Raw genomic sequence first — 20,721 nt, forward strand, 5'->3', positions numbered from 1 at the left:
CTTATTTAATAATCAACCACCTATTACAACAACCACAACCACCGGCACCATGAAGTTCTCCGGCCTTTTCACCCTGGCTCTTGCCACTGCTGCTATTGCTACCCCGGCCAAGCGTGCCGACTCTGCTGCCGACATCATCGACAACATCTCTGCTGAGGTCGACAAGTTCGATGCCGCTGTCAGCGCCTACAAGGGCGGCCCTGCCGATAAGACCCTCGCTGCCTCTGACGAGCTCATCAAGGTCATCAAGAGCTCCGTCGAGCAGGTCAACAGCGGCCCCGACCTCTCCAACTCCGACGCCCTGGCTCTCACCAGCCCCGTCCAGGACCTGACCGACAAGGTCGAGGGTGTCGTCGAGAAGGTCATCTCCGCCAAGTCCGAGGTCGTCAAGGCCGGTGACGGTGGCAAGGTCAAGCAGGCCCTTAGCGACCAGTATGACGCTGCCGCCTCGCTCGCCGAGGCCCTCTCCTCCAAGGTCCCTGAGGCTCTCTCCGACATTGCCGACGAGCTCTCTGCCGGTATCACCGATGCCATCCAGAAGGGTGTCGACGCCTACAAGGACGTCTCCGACTCCGACGGCGGCGACTCTACCTCTTCTTCTTCCTCTGCTGAGCCTACCGAGACCTCCACTGGCTCCTCCACCGAGACTGCCACTGACGAGCCCACTCCCACCTCTTCCACCCCTGTGATCCCCACCGGTGGCTCCGAGCCCACTGGCTCCAGCACCCCTACCAGCTCTCCCACCGGCTCTGCCACTCCCCCCGAGTTCACCGGCGCTGCCTCCAAGCAGAGCTTCTCCCTCGTCGGCGGTGCTCTTGCTGCCGTTGCCGTCGCTGTTGCCGTTTAAGCAACTGACCTAACGACTGCACGCATGTATGGCTGAGAATGAGAATGGGAATGGGAATCCGAAGGTATAGGACAAAAGCCATGTCTGACGCTTGACGATGGGATTTAATAATTGAATCAATTAAAGGCTTTCTTGCTTATACTTTATGCTATGTACATTTTACTTCTCTTCCTTGTCTGGTCCTTCTCCCTTCTTGGGGTTGGTCGGCATATATTGATTTCTTTTCCTGGATTGGATTGGATTGGATATACTATACATCCTAGTAATACTGTAGCAATGCCTGTATTGATATCGAATGAACTTGACTTGACGCCTTGATATTGCATGTCCGGTGTAGTTGACTCTTCTGTCGATCTGTGATCGTCGAGTTTGTTTCATGTCCCCACGGATCGACACGCCTCAATTTGCGTCAACAATCACAGATCCCCTGCAGTTTCACAGAGGCAGGTGGGCATCCACCGTAAGTCCAGTCAACAGAAGTATCCAATGTCCTTAATCCGATCAAGTTGTCGAAATATTGAACATTGAATGCTGCCCCCAATACCCGGGGAGACCCGACCCGAACTGAAACGCCAATATTTCGATTTGACCACCTGTTTGAGATATAAAGATCCAGCTGACCTTCTATTCAAGACAAGGTAAAACGCCGGCTTGACTAACTTTGTGAATCAGAGTTTACTTCTTACATTTGGCGGGTGATCTTAATTGCGAGTTTGTACAGAGTACCTCCAGTCGCCTATTGCGGCATATTCAGTTGGGCATGTTGGGCTCAATATAGCTAGGGCCTTTAAGTTGAGGTTTATTCATGTCGTCAGTCTTATACTCATATGTACGCAGTAATATAAGGGTGGTCTCTGCAGGACTAATCTTTAACTTGAATATAGGCTCGAAGGACGATAGTGCCACCAAGTACCTATGCTTGCACGTGCAATTAGCACAGCCCAAGACACCCAGAGAAAGGACAAATTGAGCCTCAGCATTCTTATAATACTTTCCAGCTGGTTATTTCAAGGAGTATAGGGTATTTTATCCCCTAGAATACAGTCAATGTCAAAATAAATGATGCTCTGCGCTCGTTGGTGTCTTCATAGGTTGACAACCCTTCCTCGCAGGAGAAACAAAACTAATATAAACCGACAACAAGTCTGACATAGGATATTCCCTCATGTAGCGTTCAATATCCATCAGCTTGTCCATCTCCACGCCCACTTCTTCAGGTTTCTTGACATTTGGATCGCCTCCTGCCCATCCGTACTTTGAGACATACAGCTTGCTCTCGTACATTTCTCGCGCCAACCAGTCAGGCGCTTCACCAGAATCGAACTCCTTGCCTACCTGGACGACAAGTTTAACTCCGTTGATGTCAGCCCACAGCTTCCAGTATTCCGCGTAACTCATAAGGCGGCTGCATCCTAAAATTGCAGTGCCGGGCGGAGCACGTATTAGAGCTTTAAACAGGTGTCCTGTATTGGTCTGGCATGGATCCAGGGAACTGGCTGGTCACCAAAGCCTGCTGTGACATGCAGGACAAAAGAACCATCAGGCTGTTTCTCCGGTCTCTGCATTGGGCTCCATGTCGGTGATGACAAGTGCTCTCCTTCCGCTCAAACTTTCGCATTTGCGTATTCTGCTGAACCGCCGTGTTCTAACTGTCTTCGACGCGGACTGCAATGCTCTTTGACGCAACAGAAAAAAGATGACGGAAAGCAGATTATGAATCTCAGTGGCTCGGAAGACACACCATCGTTGGCACCCCAGAGCCCTATCCATATAGCGAGTCGGTCCAAAACGGAAAGACACTATATTGCGGTTTATTTCAGGTTGCTTCACCCTTACTGGCCCTTCATCCATCAGGGTTCCTTCAAAGGATTAGACGAGTCACCCTTGCCTGTCCAGTCCATGGTTGTCATCGGTTTCTGGCTGAGCAACGAGGGAGGTGGGCAGTCGCGAGCTATGCTTGCCCGATACTGCCAGAATGACCTCCCTGCTTACGTCTGGGTAAGCATCGAGGAAATCAAACGATTCAACTTTGCTTTATATGAAGTTTGCACGGCATATAGCTGTGGCGTACCCAACAAAATTGCGGTATCAAAGAGGGGACTTCGGGCACAGGATTTAGAATTTCCATTACCAAGGAACACTCCATTATGGAACGCTACAAGCAAGGCGGAATGGGTATCTGCAGCGACAGAGGATGTGTACTGCCACAACTTCGATAGTATTTTGGAGAACGAATGGTTCTCCAAGTCAGCGCATGTCTTGGAGGCGCTGGATACGGCTTAGTCTGTTTATGGCGAAGTTCTTTCATAGCAGATTATCAGTATAGTTTTGACAGGAATAGATGACTGCGTGATCCTCGAACCACTTGCTTGTTATTCCCGCGCCAGTGTCGACAGTGCCAACCATTGTTGTCACTTGACTCACTCCCGAAAGCTGAGAGCAACCTGAGTCATTCAGGCGAAGATGGCGTGCTGGGCCAACCTGCCTGGCTTGTTCCTTACTTCGGATACTATGGAAGGTTCTGGCATTGTTCAACCTGACAGTTGTCGCAACGAGTTGGTTCATCTCGAGTTTTGGAGGACATGTGTTCAACAGCGCCCACCTAACACAACCTCCTTTACTGAACCGGTAGTCTCAGAAGGACAGAGAAAGGGGTCAGCTCTCCACGGACAGACAGGCAACAACTCCTAGTACAACAGAAAGGGATAGAGAGTGGCTCAGCCACCTTGAACACCACAGCCACTGGCGGCTCAACACGTGGCTTGAACGAGAAAATGCCGCAAGATGGAGTCCAACAGTTTGATGACTCTCCGTTTGTTCCCCGTTTGGTGTGGCTGACGATCAGACATCATGTGGCTAGTGAGGGGTAAGCTGCACCCGATTGGACGGCGGCCTGCGGACCGAGCCACAGCACCAGCCCCTGTGTGGCGCCAAGCGTGACATGTCACTGCCTCAGGCACTATTGTTTCAGTATAATCACCACCACCTTAGATGGAGCACTTCAGATGGAGTATATTGGCTGCCGTTGGAGCTGAAGTGGTTCTGTGTATTATCCACACTTCCACAGCAATATGTGATATCACCTTCAACAGTCCAGCCCCTACAGTTCGTGCCACAGGATCCAAGCCACAGGGGGGCTGTTGGCACCGTTTTATGCTGCTGCCTAGCTGTTCTGCAAGTGCACATCTCGATCAACACTCTCTAGCCACTGCGACTATTGACAGGACTCCATTCCATGGTGGATGTACCCGTCCTTAGCGCCGGGCTTGCATCCTGGCCGTCGCACCGCGCTGTTTCTCGGCGAATGATGCTGCTCGCCTTGTAAGGCCCGCTGGCTGGCTAATTTCGGCTCTGCGGGTTTGATAGCAGCCTGGACGACTGGAGCAATCACCATGGAAAGCGATGGATCAAGTGGATGATTCAATATGCGTGTCTGGCTCCGGGTGTCAGGGGTCTTCTGCCAGAACTAAAGGAGTGAGGCTGGTGGGTGCATATATGGGGCCTGAAATCAGAAATGCCCCTCTATCGCATATTCGCATTATTTAAAGCGCGTGGTCGTCCAACTTCAGCTCATCACTCATCTCATCAAACTTACCTTTCCACAATCCCCCCTATAACTCAGTCAACATGTCCTACTACGGAGAATCAAGCGGCTACTACGGCAGCGAGGGTCGCCCTCCATACAACCCCGGCTACGAACGCCCTCCATACGAAAGACCTCCATACGAGCGACCCCCTTACGAAGAACACCGCGGCTCCCCATACCAAAGACCACCATACGAAGAACACCGGGGCTCGCCGTACGAGCGCCCGCCCTACGAAGGGGAGCGCAGCGGTTCCTACGACCGCCCCTCTGCTCGCCCCCCACACTACCCCCCACCCCCTCTCCCCTACGGCTGGGTCCAGGAATGGGAACCCAGTGCGCGCCGCGCGTTCTTCGTTGAGACTGCCACTGGTCGGTCTGAGTGGACGCTTCCTGCCGAGGCTTCGTATGGCGAGCAGTCGCGTGGTGGTGGTGAACCCTATCCTCCTCCTGTGCCGGCTGGGTATTCGTCCCATGAAGGTGGATATCCACCTCAGTACCCGCCTCAGTATCCTCCCCAGGAGGGCTATGGTGGTGGTGAATACCCTGAGGAAAAGAAGAAGAAGAGCAGCGATGCAGGGAAGTATCTTGCTGCGGGTGCGGCTGGGTTAGCAATTGGTGCTGTTGGCGGGGCAGTTTTGGGTCATGAACTTGGTATGTCCTCTCTTCTTGATTAGATTTCGTTTGCTTGATGTCGGTGTGGTTATTGTATGGTGCTAACTGTGTAACAGCTGAGAACAGTGGAGACGAAGGCTCTGGCTCTGACCATGAAGAGGCACATTACTCTGACGATGGGTCTGACTAGGTGGGAGACTGCGGGACTTTTACTGGGGGTATAGGGTTTTGATATAGCGAGATATGCACTGTTCAGATAGGGATTTGTAGGAGCGTGGAGCATTATGGAGGACATCCCTGTCGATGTCTTTGTTTCTATCTACCATGTTAGTGGCTCAGTTTATACATGTAACTCACCCATCCATTCCAGTGTGGTGCCAAGCAACTAGGAACTCTCTTGTCCACTATCTGAGGATGCCCTATCCGAATCCACCACAGTAGGAGCCGTACGGTAATAGGTAGGCGTATTCGACCGACCCCCCCTCAGCACCTTCGCAATCCACTTCTACGGCCGAATTCTAAACTACAGCACCACAGCCTTGAGAGTCGTCTCGTTCTTTTCAAACGTCTGGTATTGAGAGCTGAAGTATTAATCGATCTTCAATACTTCCATATGGCTTTAGACAAACGTGGTATATACTAACATGCAAATAATATAAAAAGAAGATAGCAGACAACACCGTTCAAGCAGAGCCAAACACGAACGAGGGATACTTCGCATCAGCCTCCTCTACCAGTTTGGTCTTATAGTTCGACAAACCCCCCAGGAAGAACGCACTGTACTTCTTCTTCCCCTCAACATTGTTACTCTGGATCCACGACTTGACACTGTCAAACACCGTCTGCTTGGACACAGCCTGGACAGTCTCATCCCACTGCTCCTGCGGCTTTGGCTGTGCCTCAACGACAGTGCCGCCCCTCTTGACACTTTCCTCGACCAGCTCAGCAACAAAGTCTCCTTGAACTTCAATTGCCGGAGGGATATTCGCAAACGGACCCCCAGGGCCAGAAACGGTGAAGAGGTTCGGGAAGTCTGCCACACTGAGGCCGTAGAGAGCATTTGGTCCGTCCTTCCATGCGTCAGTCAACTTGCGTCCATTGCGGCCGGTGATATCAATCGTTCCATATGCGCCATCCACGGCGTCATACCCGGTGGCGTAGACAATAACGTCAAATTCCAGCTCCTGGCCGTCTTGGAGCTGAAGGCCGGTCTTGGTAAGTTTGGCAACGGGGTTACTGGCAATATCAACCAGCGCCACATTCGGCTGGTTAAATGCTTCATAGTATCCATGTGCGCAGAGTGGACGACCACCATATGCGCCTTCTGGCTGTAGAAGCTTTGCAGTCTTTGGATCTTTGACGATTTCTGCAATTTTACCACGGATAAAAGCCGCAGCAGTCTCATTCGCCTCAAAGTTGGTTCCGAGATCAGCAAAGGATTCAAAGAAGAAGCTGAATCCTCCGCCCTTATTCCAGAGCTGTTCGTATACTTCCTTCCGCTGTTCGGGCGTGGCTTCAAGAGCTGACTTCTGGCTCTCATTGTATCCCATAGCGTATAGGGACCCGAATACCGTTTCCCACAGGCTCTTGTGATTCGCCTGGATCTTCGCCTTTTCGTCATCTGGTATCGGCCGGTCGTTGACGGGTGTTATATACTGCGCCCGTTGCTGGAAGACGGTAAGCTGCTTGGCCTTTGAATGGATCGTAGCTGCAATCTGGCTCCCAGACGGGCCAGTCCCGATCACAGCAACACGTTTGCCCGTGATATCGAGATCCCTAGGCCAGCGCGATGAATGGAACGCCAGACCCTGGAAGGTATCCGCATCTGCAATGGCATATTTAGGCAGATTAGGCCGACTGAGAATCCCCAGCGCACCCACAAAATACGTCGCCGAGAACCTCAGCCCTTTATCAGTCGCGATATCCCACTTATTCCGCTCCGCATCATAATGCGCCGAGACGACATCATTCTCGAAGATGAAGCTATCGTAGATCCCCGTCCGCTGCGCCGTATCTTTAATCTGCGCTTGCACTTGCTTCGAGTTCAAGTAGCGGTTCGTCCACTTGGGTTCCCCGTTGTCGGAGAATGTATACACCCAGCTCTCGCTGTCGGATTGTGCGCCAGGGTACTGGTTCCAGAACCAGGTTCCGCCGATGTCGCTTCCCCTGTCGATGCCGACGACATTGGGGAGATTCAGTCTGTTCTTGAATAAGTGGGCGAGGCGCACGCCGGCGAAACCGCCTCCGACGACGACGGCGTCGACTTCTCTGATATCGATGGTCATGGCGGGTTGTAGTGGGATTCTGTTGAATTAATCCAATTCTATAGACACATCAAGCTCTAGATATAGCCCTTCAGAGCTCTCACCCTAGATCTCTCGCCCGAGAGCATGGACTGCTGCAAGCTACAGTGGGGGTGAATATCGCCATCGGGCCCGTCATTGGCATTATCCATGGTGCAATCAAGTCCTGCAGGAGAGGGATGTGAGAGCGAATGATGGCTAGGAATCAACTGGGAGGTTCGTCTGAAGTCCAGTCTAAAATTTAAGAACTCGTTCGCTCTTCAATAAAGCGAATTGCACCATCTTCACATGGAGCTATGGCCTTGTGTTGTTTAGATAGGGCAAGGAGCCCCGCGATCAAGAGGAGCAAGAGCAATATTGCGCAAATGGATAGGCAAATTACGGGAGATCCGCACCGGAGATTATTTAGTCATTTTATCTGAGGTAGCACGCTCAATGTTGAAATGGTAAGGTTCGTGGGCGATTGTTGATATCCGCCCTGGATGGTGTGATCTCTACCCCCGCAACACCAACAAAAACAACATCCAGACACTGGTTCTTACTGCTCAAGCATCCCATGCCCAGGATATTGCGTGCTGCGGCCTATGCAGTGAGCGTCTCGGCCGAACCCTTGATCTGATTCCATTGACGATTAACGCCTGTGGTATAGGTGACGTGTCATCTATGCTGGAGTAGCTTCTTAGCAGGTTCATTTCACTAATTAGCTAATAAGTGGTATATTCATCAAATATTTTAATTATACAGAGAGTGAATGGTTGTGTATGGTGTATAGTTGTCTGCCTGTTTATCACCTGATGACGTCATGCATACCCCGCCCTCCGTCAACTTCTTTCCAACACTCCAACAACACCACCAACAACAACAATAAACAACACCCAAAATGCCGAAATACGTATGCAAACCTAAAGCTTTTATCAACGATCTGCATTCTGACACCATCCAGACCGCAATCATCTCATACAACAGCCGCGAAGCCTACCAGCAGCACGGCAGCCAGATCGAGCAGATGTGGGAGCCCCCCTTTTCTTCCCTCCCCCACTGCATTCTTCAAATGAGTCAGTCTAATTAGTCTATCCAGAGCAAACGATCTGTTCAAAGCAAAGGGTGCTACCGAGCAGACCCCGTTCTTTTCCACCCGGAGCATTCCCCCTTCTCATAGGACCTCGTATGTCAAGCTTTTGAAGATGGTTCGAATTCTTACTGATGATTTTGCCAGGTTTGTTCTGCCTGATGGTGCATCCGCAGATGAGCTGAGGAGCGCTGCTCTGCCGGAGGGCGTGAGTTGTCAGATTAACGAGGCGTGAATCCTGGGTACATAGCTTATGTAGATACTACAATCTATTTCATTTCTCTACCGTGGTGGACTTGTAGGATGGTCCAGTATCGACCTGTGTATTGTAACTGCGTTTTCTTTGTAGCAATTGAATGGCCAATACTTACAGGAATACCGCGGTAATGGAAAGGATATTGAGTTCATGGTATTAAATACTTGATAATGTAATGATAGTTGAAACAGTGTCAGAGGCCAGTACTATCTGTCAAGTAATAGATGTAACAGCAAGATTCGATCCCGGTTTGCATAGAGTATCCATACAAAGACTATTCAAATGTAGTTGTTTCACTATGGAGTGAACCGTTGATTCCTTGCTTTTATATACTAGGTATTGTACTAACAAAGGCTACACTGCTTTACTCCTTGCTGGTACGAGATTCCTTATTCAAGAATTGTCCCAGTTACACATACATGAAAGAAACTATGGCCCGCTCACAGTCTACCAAGGAAAGTACTCAGAGATACATTATGTCAAAGCAAATAAAGAAAGTCAAACAGACCCTTTGCCCATTGAGCAGAGTATTAGAAGGCCACATCTAGCATCAAACCTCATCAATATCTCAAGCAGTCTCTCCCGACGTGCCGGGGTCTTAAGTACTATGTAATTCGACACCTACACTTTCCTAGCACAGTACAAAGCCGGGACAAGACACAAAGCATAAAGGCTCCACAATGGCATTGGGCTCGTACAAGCCCACCCAACAATGCGGGAACAGCTACTGCAAGAAGTACCTGCTACCACCAACCCACTACCCCCAGGTCTTCGGTACCTACTTCCCCTACCTCCCCGGGACAACCTTCACAATGCTAATCAGCGAGCTGCTATCAGAAGCCAGCATCGCAAACGTCTACTGGGGAACAGGGGCTTGGTTCGTCCTCGGCTTGCCCAAGGTAGGCGAGGACACGCAGTTCATTATCGCGGATGGATTGCTGGATGCTGCCGCCAGTACAATTACAGCGAAAGCTTATATCCCTGTCTGTCCGGCTGGACATGGCTGTCCCATCATGAAAGGCCGGAATGGCGCTGTGCCGGATTTGCATTTCCATATTAACCACTACGATGCGTGTCTCACGCTTGATCTGTTTGGCAAGTCGCGGTTGGTTCCGGCGTTGCCTGAGTTGAGGCTTGATGTGCCGGCTGTGGATGACCCGACTTTCACACTGGCTAGTAGTTTCCAGTGGGGGGTTAGAGAGAGAGGTACAGGGCGTGTGGCTGCGTCAGGGCCGGGGCGGTTTGGGACTCGCTGTACGCCGTTCTCTGAGGATGGGCCTGCAGTGCAGATACTTACCCCTGCGGCGGTGGTAGATGCGTTGGTTTATCTTTGCCTGCGGCATTTTGGGAAGGGGGCACATTGGATTACATGGGCAGATGGGCTGTTTGGGCTGGGAGTTCTCTATTCTGATGCTGCGGTGTGTGAACAGCCTGTGTCGAAAGATGTTAAGTCTGGATATAAACATGACCATGTCGTGGCTTACGCTGTAGCTAGTAATGGGATTCTTGTTGAAAAGTAATGATATTCTGTACTGATGTGTTTCGGCTGGTAGTACCTGATAAATAGTTGAACTGATATAAATAGCTGACAGAAGATATCAATGTAACCATTGCTACCTCCAACACAAAATCTGGCCATGCATCAGGCCAAACCAGCCATTCTCCTCCCTCACCCACTCCCTCCACCCCCTGGCAATACCCTCAAGATCCTCCTTCCTCGCAAACCCCCCATCCACAGCCCCCTCACTCAGCCCAGAACTCTCCATCCTCTTCGCCATCGACTCCCCCCAGTACTCTCTTTCCTCAGGGGTACTAAAACACCACGTCCCCGCACTCCTCTCAATCCTCTCTCTCTGAAACCCCGCCTCAACAGCCCAAACATGGATATACCGTCCAGGATGCGGATGCCCCCTTTTAGCTCTGCCCATTTTCCCCGTCAACTCAAGCCAGCCAGCTATCCCTGCATTCTCAGGATACCACGACATCGAATCCGACTCGCGCACAGAAACAACACCCCCCTTCTTCACAACCCGCCGCATCTCACGCAGCGCTTGCACGGGGTCCGCGATATGCTGTAGCACCTGATGCACATGCACAACATCAAAGGACTCATCATCGAATTCCAGCGCGTGCACATCTCCAACGCGGAAGTCCACATTCGCATCTAACCCTCTAGCCTTTGCAAGAGCGCGAGCCTCGTCCAGCGGGTCAGGTACATATTCAATACCAGTGACATGTCCGTTGGGATTACCGGCAACGAGTTGAGCGAGGTCAACTGTGATGCTTCCCGGCCCGCAACCCACGTCGAGGACTTTGAGGCCCGGCTTGAGGTGGGGAAGGAGATGGGGGGCGGAGTTTTGGGCGGTGCGCCAGCTGTGTGTTTTTAGGACGGAGGGGGCGTGGTTTGTTGTGTATGTAGTCATTTTATTTATTTTATCAAGGAGTTGTAGGTAGAAGGAAGAGTTATACATGGGCTGGGCTGTGCTTAACTTATAATTTATATGCGGCGGGGCGAGTCGGAGTTCCGACACTCAATACCCACAATTATATCAACCAAATACATCATGTCCTATGGCTATTTGTTTGATTTATGTTGATTTAACATCCATGCAAATGCACACAAACACTAAACAGAAACATCCCAAACTCATCGACACTGCCCACCCACCGCTCAACCCTGTCTCTTCGCGCCCTCGACCCCGTCTCCCCCGACCTCCACAGCTCCGAAATCTCCATCATCCCATCCTCCCACTCATGTAAATACTTATCATACTCTCTATCCCAGGATTCACGAGACCGCGCCTCCCAAACCCCCCGACCCTCAGGCAACAGAACACCGCGCAGCTCCTCCGCCACGAAATTCGGAAGCGAGTGCTCGGCATTGTACAAGCTGCTGAAGAGGTACATGACGTATATGGCACGGCGCTTTGTAGATGCCACGATCCAGGACTCCCAGGTTGGTCTTGAGCGGGATAGCTCCGAGCTGGAGAGGAGGCCGTGCCGGGCTGTGCGGAAAGCCAGTTCCATGAGTGTTATCATGGTCTTGTCTGTTACTAGACCTTGTCCTGGGGAGAAGTAGAGCAGCAGGGAGTAGATGAGGTAGGCTTGGAAGGTGGATAAGTGGGTTATATCAGGGAGGTTAGGGTCCTATATCAGTATTAACTATTAAACTATCGGTCACTGGTGTTGATTGGAGAGATACCTCAGACGCTAACCGGTCCATCTCTTTCTGCACCGTCTGTACAACTATCGCCTCGCTGCCTGGTGCAGCTTGCATCCACATCCGGACGAGCGTGAAGCAGTTCGCCAGTGCAAGAGGTGTCCTCTCCAAGGCTTGGGTGTGGTGGATTATCGGCGGGATATCACCGTCTCGGACCATGCGACGGGGGTAACTGCTCAGGACTCGGGAGATATACTGCAAGGTGAACGGATGATACAGCTTAGGCACCTCCTCTCCCAGCGGCGGGAGAATGTACGGTCGAAGCCAGCGGTCGCGGATCTCGTCTGCTGCATGATTCGGGACGAGGTCTGTGGCTGTAAAGTCGAGTTCAGGCTCATTATCCCGTTCTTGTCGGCTTGGAGTTGGTAGTGCAGTTCCAGTTCCAGTTTCAGGGCTAATTAGGGTATATGATTCAGCATGCAGACTGGGATCTCCCGGTGGACTGGATATAGAAGCAATAAAACTGTCCGGCTGTGGTATCGGGGTGGTGTACTCGCAGACCCGACCGAGCGAGTTGCACCGGGCGCAGACAGGCCGCTCAAGATTACATCGGACCTTTGATCTGGTGCAGCTCGTACAAGCCTTCTTCCGCGGTGGACGCTGTTGCTTTCGCTTCATGTTGCAGTCGGTGTTGCAGTGTCGGTGTTAAGAGATGGAGGTCGGAATTCCGACAGAATGTGGTCTGTGCATTCGCCACTTAAGATATCTGAATAATCTGGCATTATACATCAAGTAGGAACATGGAATGCATCAAACGGATAAAACGCCGATGAGTCCAGATCCAGCCAGTCTGTCGTTTGCCAGCCATCCAACATACTAGGCCCGGCCTGGAGGGCGAATTCTGCAGCTGGAATCGCCATTTGCTCCGAATAAAGGCCATTCTCATCAGGCTGGTATTCATTCTGCGGCCTGCTAGAAGACATACGACTGCAATTCCGTATACTCTGCTGCTGCGCCTCTGAGTGCAGTTCCTCGAGGATAATGCCATACCGGTGACTAGACGGTGCAGCTGAGTTCCCCTGCAGAAGGCGTAGTCGGCAGTTTTCAGCCAGCTCGTACAAGGACCTTGCTTCTTGGTCTTCCTGAGGCCTGGATAGACTGTGTGCATTCTGCTGGATCTCCCATACATAGACAACCGCCAGGGCACAGAACAGGACATACTGCGTCCACCAGAAGGAGTGGAACAGGTGGTCGTCGTTGGCCATATTAATCACCAGCTCCAGCGTCTTTCTCGCAGCGGACAGACACTCGTTGACTCTGTCCTTCACCTGCTGGTCGCTGAAAGTGTTTCCATCCCCTAGTAAGAAAGGCCGCGTCGCATGAATCACCGCATGCAGGTACGCAAGACTCAGCGCCGTAGCCTCGCGCCGGAAACTGGGGATTAGGGTCGAAGGCTTCACTGTGCCGAGATGGGGAGGCAGCTCTGAGTGCCAGGTATGTAGTTCTCGAACGAGACAGTGTGCTGCTGCTGCTCGCTGTGGGTTTTGCCCTTCATCGACGCGGTATACTTCGCGCGATATCCGTCCGATGATCTTTGCGACTCTAAACAATCAGCTGTTGTTCCAGTTCAAGCACCATAGAAGCATACTTAGCGTGAAATATCAACGAGATTATATGGCTTTCCTCATTTGCTTCAGTCGTGGAAGGACCATATGTTTCCATCTCCTCGTCGTTCACTGTATCTGGGAAGTCCTGGTCAATCTCATCATCATGCAGCAGACGCGGCCGCCCAAAGACCACGCTCAGGTATTTGTCAATCGCATACGCCGTCCAGAACACACGCTTCGCACACTGGTGGGTAATATAGTCCGACCGCTCCCCAAACGACGTACTCGGCTGTCTATGCTGCCTCCGGTGAAGGCCCAGCGACGAGATAATCTGATACGCATTCCCAAAGGTATACCACGCCTTATTCATGCGCGACGTCTGCAGCAGATACAGCACCTGGATAAGTCGAGCCTGGGCCGACTCAAGGCGAGGAAAGCCCATTTCCGAGTCCGTGAGGCCCATGGCAGCGCAGAACAGGGCGTCGCTTTCTCGAAACGCGCCGGGGTCGAGATCGTGCGAGCAGCCGTTTTCGATCTTGAGTTTGCGGAACCTTGCTATTGCGAAGATGGTGAATATTATCGCGGCTCGTGGGTTTCCAATCGATGTTGTTACTGCGTATTTGTGCGCGCTGTTCCTCAGCATCGTGGCTAGCCAGCTTTCTGCTGTCTGTCGGTGCAGCATGCGGTATGTCACGACGCAGGTGTCAAAGTAAAAAGCGAATAAACGGTGCGCGGTCTCTTCGTCAGGGAACACCTCATTGCATGTTATATGTCCCTCTGAGTAGAATGGTCTGTCCCCAGCAGACGCAACAAGCTGGTTCCGCTCGGCATCATTCGAGCCATAGCAGACAGAATTGCCCCGTTCGGCAGAGAGTTTGCTCCAAGCTCTATGCAGAAATGTCAAACCGGACGTGAGATCGAAGTACTGTCCTTCTATGACCAGTTCAGACGCTGCCCGCCGGTCGGACGCTTCATGCTCCGTGGTACCGGTAGGTTCCACAGAGTATGCAGAGAGCGACTTGCCAGTGGAGCTTTCGTCTGCTGCAGCATGCTGGCTCCCCGGCGTCAACGCCAGCGGCACACTCGAGGCTGGTGGAGTCGGGGGTCTGCCACGGCCATATCGACTTGCAAACGTGCAGGCCAGTCTGCGCCTAGCACAGGTGGTACATGGCAATGTCCCAGAACAGCGGATTTTCTTTGCCTTGCATGCGTCGCAGGCCCGGCTGACTTTGGGGTCTTTTCTCCGGTTGGATACGCCTTCGATATCTGGGGATGGATCGTATGACCGTTTGGGGGTGGACGGGGCAGCTGGGGAGTTCATGGCTGTTAAAATCCGGTGTATCCGGAGAAGTGGATTGGAATGAGGAGAATCAGCGGAAACCACGGAATTTCCCCTAATATATCATTGATATCAGGGATGATTTGCCCCAGTCCCCACTTCTTGGAGAACTGGACGGAGATTCTCCGTGGATATGGAGACCGGAATTTGGTGCTCTCGTTTGGAGATGTTTGTCTGAATAAAAGTCTATTGTCTATCATTCTTAAATATTGATTAAGCAACCTTGCTCAGCTGTGAAGCAGCAACAGCAGCATGGATCTCCTGCTCAGCGCCCTCCTCCAGAGGCAGCAGCGGCGAGCGCACTGTGGCGTGGGATAGGATACCCCGGGCCACCAGCGCATGCTTCAGCGCAACAGTGCCCTCCATATGCGAGCCACGGTGATAGACACTCTTCGTCACTGGCAGCAGTTGATCATGAACCGCCCTCGCCTTCTTATAATCCCTTTGCTTGCCCGCCTCAATCAACTGCAGCAGCAACTCCGGCGCAATATTGCCATACCCAACCAAGAACCCATCCACATCAAACGACGTATGCAGCAGATACTCATCATGACAACTCAGAATCTGCAAATCCGGCCTCTCGCGCCTAATCACCGGAATCTCCGTATCCCACCGCCTCATATTCCGCACCCCGTTCTTCATCGCAAACACCCCCGGCAGCGCCGCAATATCCAGCATCGTCGCCAGACTATACGTCGCCTTCGTGTTGTCTGGGTACTGGAACAGAATCAGCGGCAGCCCACTGACTTCATACACCCGCCGATACCGGTCCTGCGGCGCCCCGGGCTGGTATCCGAACCGCAGCCAGCCGTGCGATGGGTACAGCAGGCCTGCCTTGGCCCCGGCGTCTTTGGCACGCTTTGCTTCCAGGGCGGCGACTTCGGTCCCTTCGCCGGTGATCCCTGCGATGATGGGGATTTTGTCGTCGACGGAGGCAACGAAGGCTTTGATCACGGCGACTTGTTCAGCTTGCGTGAGGAAGGTGCCTTCGCCGGCGTGGCCGAGGACGACGAGTCCCTTCACGCCGGGGATGCTGCCTAGCCAGCTTCCTAGACGGTGGATTGCAGCGTAGTCGACCTCTCCGGTTTCAGTAAAGGGGGTAACGGGGGCGGGCGTGAGCCCGTGCATATCAAAGCCGACCATTTTGAGTAATTGAGACTGAGGAAGACACTTGTAATAATGGTTGAATTGTTGGTTGGGGGAAGGAGACCTCTGCGAGGTAACTGTTCTTATAGCTTTGTCAATGCAAGCACTGATGCTGGTTATAGACGACAAACACGGAAAACACGGATATCAGCAGAACAATTACTCCATAATCCATAGAGAATACTCCTAGTATAGGCCATTTACTCCATAATTCGTCTCCACATCTCCGGGTCGGATTCCACGGACTCAGCGGATTCCCCGGAGAACCCACAGGCGTTTAGCCGACAGCATCTGGTCCCTCGACGACATCTCTCACATCCTGCCCACGGGGTAATGAGTTGTCATTTCCGAAAGGCAAACGTGACGTACTCCGCGTTACCCCGGGATTGAGTCGGATATGACTATATAATCCCCACAATCAAGAGCTGTCACTCTCATACATCCGCACAGAGTTTTAAAATGCCCCGGAGTACAACCCCAGATACCGAGCATGGCTCTCCTGAGAAAGAGGCAGCCATGCACCTGGAACGTCGACCGGCAAATGGCTTGTCATTTGAAGACGAGGAGTTTCTAGCGAACTTCTCGGATGACGAGAGGAAGGCAGTTCTCAAAAAGGTGTGCACTAACTAACCATCCTATCCTGCTGTACTCATACTGACTTCTCTGCAGGTCGATGTACGAGCAATAATATCATACAGTCAAGGTCTCCGCTAATTCTTCAGTGGCGGCTTGTGCCCATGCTGGTGCTCTTGTATCTCGTGGCGTATATTGACAAGACGAATATCGGTGAGTGTCCTTCAGAACGTTATTGTCCTATTTCTAACTTTCCAGGGAATGCCAAAATCGAAGGGCTGCTTCCGAGTCTAGGAATGACCGGCGAACAGTACAACATCGCATTGGCTATCTTCTTCATTCCATACGTCCTAGCAGAGGTCCCAAGCAATATGATCCTCAACCACTTCGGCAAGCCCTCTGTCTACCTGGGAACACTGATATTCACCTGGGGCATCATCATGATGTGCACAGGCTTCGTCCAGAGCTTCGGCAGCCTCGTTGCTATCCGTTTCCTGCTGGGCTTATTCGAGTATACATTCCTCCAAGCACTATCCAGTCGATGCTAACAACAACAGAGCCGGCTTCCTCCCCGGCGCAGTCCTGATAATCTCGAAATGGTACCTCCCCAACGAAACACAAACCCGCATCGCAATCTTATACACCTCAGCCGCATCTGGTGGTGCATTCTCCGGTCTTCTCGCCTTTGGGATCGCCAAAATGAACGGTCTTGCTGGCTACGAGGGGTGGAGATGGGTTAGTCTCTTGGATCAATCAATATAAAATAACACTAACAAGATGACAGATATTCATCGTCGAGGGCCTCGCCACCATCGTCCTCGCAATAATGTGTTTCTTCCTCCTCCTCGACTCGCCCTCAAGATCCACAAGCTGGCTGACCCCCCGCGAAATCCAATTCCTGGAACTGCGCCAAATCGCCAACAGCATCAACGTCCATTCCCAGTCTGCAGATACACCCGAGAACGAGACCCAGTCAAAGCATAAAGCCAACTACCCAGCAATTATATCCGTCCTAACCGACTGGAAAGTCTACCTCCTCATCCTGGGGAGCTGGTCCAACGCCGTGCCCAACTACGCCATGAAATTCACCATGCCCCAGATCATCACGGGGATGGGGTTTGAGGCCGCGAATGCGCAGCTACTGACCATCCCGCCCTACGCACTCGGTGCATTCTCGGCATATATCTTCTCCGTCTTTGCGGATCGGTATACCTGGCGGATGCCGTTTATCGTTGTCCCGCAGGTACTACAGGTTGTGGCGTTTGCGGTCTTGTTTACGAATGCTGCGGAGATTGAGGAGAATGTTGCGGCTTGTTATTTTGGGGTTTGTTTGGCTTGTTTTGGGTATGGCTTCTTCTTTCTTTTTTCTTTCTTTTCTACAGGTTGAGTTGTGGTTCGTAACTAACTGATACAGAATGTACCCCATTCTCCCTGGCGTCAACTCGTGGAATGTCTCCAACACGCCGGACCCAACGAGGCGGGCGATTAGTATCGGGTATCTGATTTGTATGGGCAACGTGGGCGGGCTTATTGGGAGCTTTATATACCAGGAAGACGAGGCGCCGCGGTATGTCACCGGGTACGGCAATTCGTTTGCCTTTGCGTCGGCGGGGATTGTAGCCTGTCTGGTGCTTGAATTTATTCTCTTTAGGGTGAACCGGCAGAGGGAGACCATGACTGAGGTCGAAGTCAGGGAGAGATACAGCGAGCAGGAGCTGAGGCAGATGGGGGAGAGGAGTCCGTTGTTCCGGTACACGTTGTGATTGCCAGCAGTGGCTCAGATACATATCGATTTAGGAATGAATATGAATGCACTTGAGGCTTTGTTGTCCCCGTCTACTTGAGGTATTACCTACAGCTCCATACGGCCCTGCGGAAACTCCCCGACATGTTTTACCCTAACCCAGGCACCCAGAATTCTCGACTTCAACCGGAGCGAAGAGAACCCCCTCCATGGCTTGAATTAAGACCCCACTGTGCCGAGACGCATTTCGCCCCCATGCGTTAAATGAGGCTATGAAGCGCATTAGACGGCGGGGCCAACAGCAGCAACCGCTGTTAACAGGACCAGCCCCAGCCCGCGGGATAATAACGCACGGAGTAATGTACAAGCGGTGCAGGCGCGGAATTGATGTTCCCGGCGCACGCCGTCGATATTTCGATTCGATTTCCCGTTGTGCTGTGGCTAATTGCTAGGCGCCCTGCGCCGCCCGCAATGGCTGAGATGCACATCCTATTGGACGCACCCTTGCATCATAACCAGACCCAAGAAGGAAATAGACCAGATCCCATCAGCTGGGTACTCGATAAGAGTCAAGTTGACGAACTGCTGTTTGTTTGTTGGGATCTGGAACGCGTGTCGTGGAAATCACGCCGGGCGCCTGGCTGCCTTGTTTCCGAGGAACCTGTAGGATCTCGAGATGGGACGACCTGAGAAAGGCGTGCCGACCGGGAATGGGAGCTGGAAATGAGCGCTGGACATGAGTGCTGAACCGGTGGAAGGGTGTTTGGGCCGGAGCGACTCCGTCAGCGATGGCTGTGTAACAACCGACCTTCCTATTCTGGCAATCGAGGAGTTGTACAGGGTTACACAGGGCCCCGTGGCTCGACGGGCATGGAGGTTGACGCTTGACTGAAGCACGCGCCAGGGGATGGGCAGGCGGCGGGGGTGTTCTAGTAGTCGAGACGCCGCGAGGGACAAGGGAGGGCACGGGCTGACGGCAAGGCTGACCAGCCTGCAGTCTGAAACGAAGCTAAATATAGCACTGATGCCCTTCGCATTCCAGATCTGGGGCTGCGATTGGCTGCAGCACAGCGGGTTGTGATCGACCGGCCGGGGGGATACGAGATTCCTGCTTCTGGTGCTGTGCTGTGGCAGGACTGTTGGAATGTTTGCAGCTGCGATTGGCGACGCAGGCCGATCGGCATATATCGGACAATTACATTCTTACTGCGGAGAGAGGCCGTGGGTAATGAGAAATGACAATCATCGACCTAACTGCAGTGAATCTCCATACATCGGGTCCCCTAGCCCAATGCGGCAATCGTCAGGGCTTCACCGTCCCACAACATGCCAGTTCGTCAGAGCGGTCGCTGTTGAAACTCGAGAAAGATTCTCGAATTCCCTGTACGACCGTTCTATTCGGAGCCTACGAACTGGCCCTCGCGGCCTCGCGTGCTGCTGCATTCCATCCCTGACCTGAAACATCGACCACGTTGGCTGCCCGGCATGCCCGCCAGATTGTTTATGGCATGTTTTATTTTTACCTCGGCGTGCAGATCACCGTCGACTGTCGACTGACGAGCTGGAGTCAGACGGGCCCAACACCGCAGACCAGGCTCACAGCCAATGGCGCCCACCCCCCTGCAGAAACCATGCAGAAGCCTCGTCCTGGGAGAAACGATCTGCATCTCGACTCGAGCCCTCCTTGCTGACTTCCCCTGCGCAACCAGCGAGGGACTGAGACCGAGTCTCGTCTCATCTCCGTCATCTGTACTACATTCCCACGTTCCACGTTCCCAGCGTCCACGTTTCTCGCTTCGAACCGCTGGCACACGACAGGCTACGGATATCCTTCTCGATCGATCACGTCGTCACACCTACAAACCGTCTCAGCCCAGTTCCCTTTCCCCCTCGGCCCTCACTCAGCGACCTTACGTGAGGTGAGGAGACGGGAAATCGGGGGGACGGACAGACGCGCAAACGGGCAGACGGAGGCCAACAGTTAGCGATCAGGCCCAAATCTCGCTCCCAACCCCGGCTCTTGGTTGCGGCTGATCAAGACATGCATAAGTTGCATGCCGCATATCCTTGTTCTGGCCCCTCCAAGCTTCTAACTGGTGAACCGGCCCGTAAGAGCTGACAGGCTGTGAGTCTGCAGCAACAGCCCCTCGTGCGCCGATTGGCTAATACAAACAAGAAGTAACGCGGGCACCTAAAACGACCTGAAATGCGAGTGCGAAGAATGAATGAATGCATTGGCTTTGACTTTGTGTGGACTGGAATGCTGGCGCGCACGAGGAAGATCCACTTGGAGAATTCGACTTTAAATTAGGCCGTGCGTTAGCTGGCCGGTGTAGACTAGGCGAGCTACTTGCCTGCCTTATTCAGTAATTATGCTGGTAAGTTCGTCAAAGTAAGACCTAGGAATTGGTCTCCGGGGCGGGATTCCAGGCTGGATGCCGCCGTCCCTTATCTAAGCTAAGCCTGAGCTAGCCCAAGC

General features: G+C 52.5%; 12 protein-coding genes across 12 annotated transcripts; 6 read left to right on the top strand and 6 right to left on the bottom strand.

Annotated features, from left to right (window-relative positions):
• Positions 1-49: 49 nt before the first annotated feature.
• Positions 50-415, top strand: ASPVEDRAFT_91782 (cell wall mannoprotein 1 family protein; the record flags this gene model as incomplete). The annotated part of the gene is made up of 1 exon (XM_040818756.1): positions 50-415. A coding segment is annotated over one exon (366 nt), but the record flags the coding sequence as incomplete, so codon positions are not given.
• A 1,482-nt stretch (positions 416-1,897) lies between these two features.
• Positions 1,898-2,245, bottom strand: ASPVEDRAFT_32978 (uncharacterized protein; the record flags this gene model as incomplete). The annotated part of the gene is made up of 1 exon (XM_040810668.1): positions 1,898-2,245. The coding sequence occupies one exon, from the start codon at positions 2,243-2,245 to the stop codon at positions 1,898-1,900; it is 348 nt and encodes a 115-aa protein (XP_040672462.1).
• ASPVEDRAFT_333388 (uncharacterized protein) lies at positions 2,189-3,138 on the top strand. Its single transcript, XM_040810720.1, has one exon. It carries the CDS (start codon positions 2,561-2,563, stop codon positions 3,128-3,130), a length of 570 nt encoding a protein of 189 aa, XP_040672463.1. The 5' UTR covers positions 2,189-2,560; the 3' UTR covers positions 3,131-3,138.
• Positions 3,139-4,263: 1,125 nt separating this feature from the next.
• ASPVEDRAFT_333372 (uncharacterized protein) lies at positions 4,264-5,482 on the top strand. Its single transcript, XM_040810719.1, has 3 exons — positions 4,264-4,547; positions 4,593-5,084; positions 5,162-5,482. Exons 1-3 carry the CDS (start codon positions 4,475-4,477, stop codon positions 5,233-5,235), a joined length of 639 nt encoding a protein of 212 aa, XP_040672464.1. The 5' UTR covers positions 4,264-4,474; the 3' UTR covers positions 5,236-5,482.
• A 246-nt stretch (positions 5,483-5,728) lies between these two features.
• On the bottom strand, positions 5,729-7,330 carry ASPVEDRAFT_140323 (flavin-containing monooxygenase; the record flags this gene model as incomplete). Its single annotated transcript, XM_040807644.1, has 1 exon — positions 5,729-7,330. The coding sequence occupies one exon, from the start codon at positions 7,328-7,330 to the stop codon at positions 5,729-5,731; it is 1,602 nt and encodes a 533-aa protein (XP_040672465.1).
• A 744-nt stretch (positions 7,331-8,074) lies between these two features.
• On the top strand, positions 8,075-8,799 carry ASPVEDRAFT_46062 (uncharacterized protein). The gene is made up of 4 exons (XM_040813459.1): positions 8,075-8,240; positions 8,292-8,356; positions 8,427-8,513; positions 8,565-8,799. The coding sequence occupies exons 1-4, from the start codon at positions 8,229-8,231 to the stop codon at positions 8,650-8,652; spliced, it is 252 nt and encodes an 83-aa protein (XP_040672466.1). The 5' UTR covers positions 8,075-8,228; the 3' UTR covers positions 8,653-8,799.
• A 554-nt stretch (positions 8,800-9,353) lies between these two features.
• On the top strand, positions 9,354-10,123 carry ASPVEDRAFT_32983 (uncharacterized protein; the record flags this gene model as incomplete). The annotated part of the gene is made up of 2 exons (XM_040810669.1): positions 9,354-9,879; positions 10,104-10,123. The coding sequence occupies 2 exons, from the start codon at positions 9,354-9,356 to the stop codon at positions 10,121-10,123; spliced, it is 546 nt and encodes a 181-aa protein (XP_040672467.1).
• A 163-nt stretch (positions 10,124-10,286) lies between these two features.
• On the bottom strand, positions 10,287-11,096 carry ASPVEDRAFT_56267 (class I SAM-dependent methyltransferase; the record flags this gene model as incomplete). Its single annotated transcript, XM_040815184.1, has 1 exon — positions 10,287-11,096. One exon carries the CDS (start codon positions 11,094-11,096, stop codon positions 10,287-10,289), a length of 810 nt encoding a protein of 269 aa, XP_040672468.1.
• A 54-nt stretch (positions 11,097-11,150) lies between these two features.
• ASPVEDRAFT_65317 (Zn(II)2Cys6 transcription factor domain-containing protein) lies at positions 11,151-12,662 on the bottom strand. Its single transcript, XM_040815796.1, has 2 exons — positions 11,876-12,662; positions 11,151-11,820 (listed from the first exon to the last, which is right to left on the bottom strand). Exons 1-2 carry the CDS (start codon positions 12,509-12,511, stop codon positions 11,272-11,274), a joined length of 1,185 nt encoding a protein of 394 aa, XP_040672469.1. The 5' UTR covers positions 12,512-12,662; the 3' UTR covers positions 11,151-11,271.
• ASPVEDRAFT_140742 (Zn(II)2Cys6 transcription factor) lies at positions 12,622-14,761 on the bottom strand (the record flags this gene model as incomplete). Its single annotated transcript, XM_040807682.1, has 3 exons — positions 12,622-13,435; positions 13,482-14,391; positions 14,554-14,761. 3 exons carry the CDS (start codon positions 14,759-14,761, stop codon positions 12,622-12,624), a joined length of 1,932 nt encoding a protein of 643 aa, XP_040672470.1.
• A 231-nt stretch (positions 14,762-14,992) lies between these two features.
• On the bottom strand, positions 14,993-15,922 carry ASPVEDRAFT_56270 (dihydrodipicolinate synthase family protein; the record flags this gene model as incomplete). The annotated part of the gene is made up of 1 exon (XM_040815185.1): positions 14,993-15,922. The coding sequence occupies one exon, from the start codon at positions 15,920-15,922 to the stop codon at positions 14,993-14,995; it is 930 nt and encodes a 309-aa protein (XP_040672471.1).
• A 462-nt stretch (positions 15,923-16,384) lies between these two features.
• Positions 16,385-18,742, top strand: ASPVEDRAFT_875900 (putative MFS transporter; the record flags this gene model as incomplete). The annotated part of the gene is made up of 6 exons (XM_040818098.1): positions 16,385-16,542; positions 16,629-16,711; positions 16,757-17,009; positions 17,056-17,233; positions 17,283-17,842; positions 17,913-18,742. 6 exons carry the CDS (start codon positions 16,385-16,387, stop codon positions 18,259-18,261), a joined length of 1,581 nt encoding a protein of 526 aa, XP_040672472.1. The 3' UTR covers positions 18,262-18,742.
• Between the last annotated feature and the right edge of the window lie 1,979 nt (positions 18,743-20,721).

This window comes from Aspergillus versicolor (genome assembly GCF_001890125.1).
Source record: "Aspergillus versicolor CBS 583.65 unplaced genomic scaffold ASPVEscaffold_11, whole genome shotgun sequence".
NCBI lineage: Eukaryota > Fungi > Ascomycota > Eurotiomycetes > Eurotiales > Aspergillaceae > Aspergillus > Aspergillus versicolor.

Bases quoted from the DNA above. Each gene is read 5' to 3' on its own strand.
- ASPVEDRAFT_333388 (XM_040810720.1), top strand. From the start codon at position 2,561: ATGAATCTCAGTGGCTCGGAAGACACACCATCGTTGGCACCCCAGAGC.
- ASPVEDRAFT_333372 (XM_040810719.1), top strand. From the start codon at position 4,475: ATGTCCTACTACGGAGAATCAAGCGGCTACTACGGCAGCGAGGGTCGC. The intron at 4,548-4,592 runs GCCCTCCATACG...CCCCTTACGAAG, and splicing joins ATACAACCCCGGCTACGAAC to AACACCGCGGCTCCCCATAC. The intron at 5,085-5,161 runs GTATGTCCTCTC...ACTGTGTAACAG, and splicing joins AGTTTTGGGTCATGAACTTG to CTGAGAACAGTGGAGACGAA.
- ASPVEDRAFT_46062 (XM_040813459.1), top strand. The intron at 8,357-8,426 runs GTGGGAGCCCCC...TAGTCTATCCAG, and splicing joins GGCAGCCAGATCGAGCAGAT to AGCAAACGATCTGTTCAAAG. The intron at 8,514-8,564 runs GTATGTCAAGCT...TGATTTTGCCAG, and splicing joins CCCCCTTCTCATAGGACCTC to GTTTGTTCTGCCTGATGGTG.
- ASPVEDRAFT_65317 (XM_040815796.1), bottom strand. From the start codon at position 12,511: ATGAAGCGAAAGCAACAGCGTCCACCGCGGAAGAAGGCTTGTACGAGC. The intron at 11,821-11,875 runs GTATCTCTCCAA...ATACTGATATAG, and splicing joins TGGACCGGTTAGCGTCTGAG to GACCCTAACCTCCCTGATAT.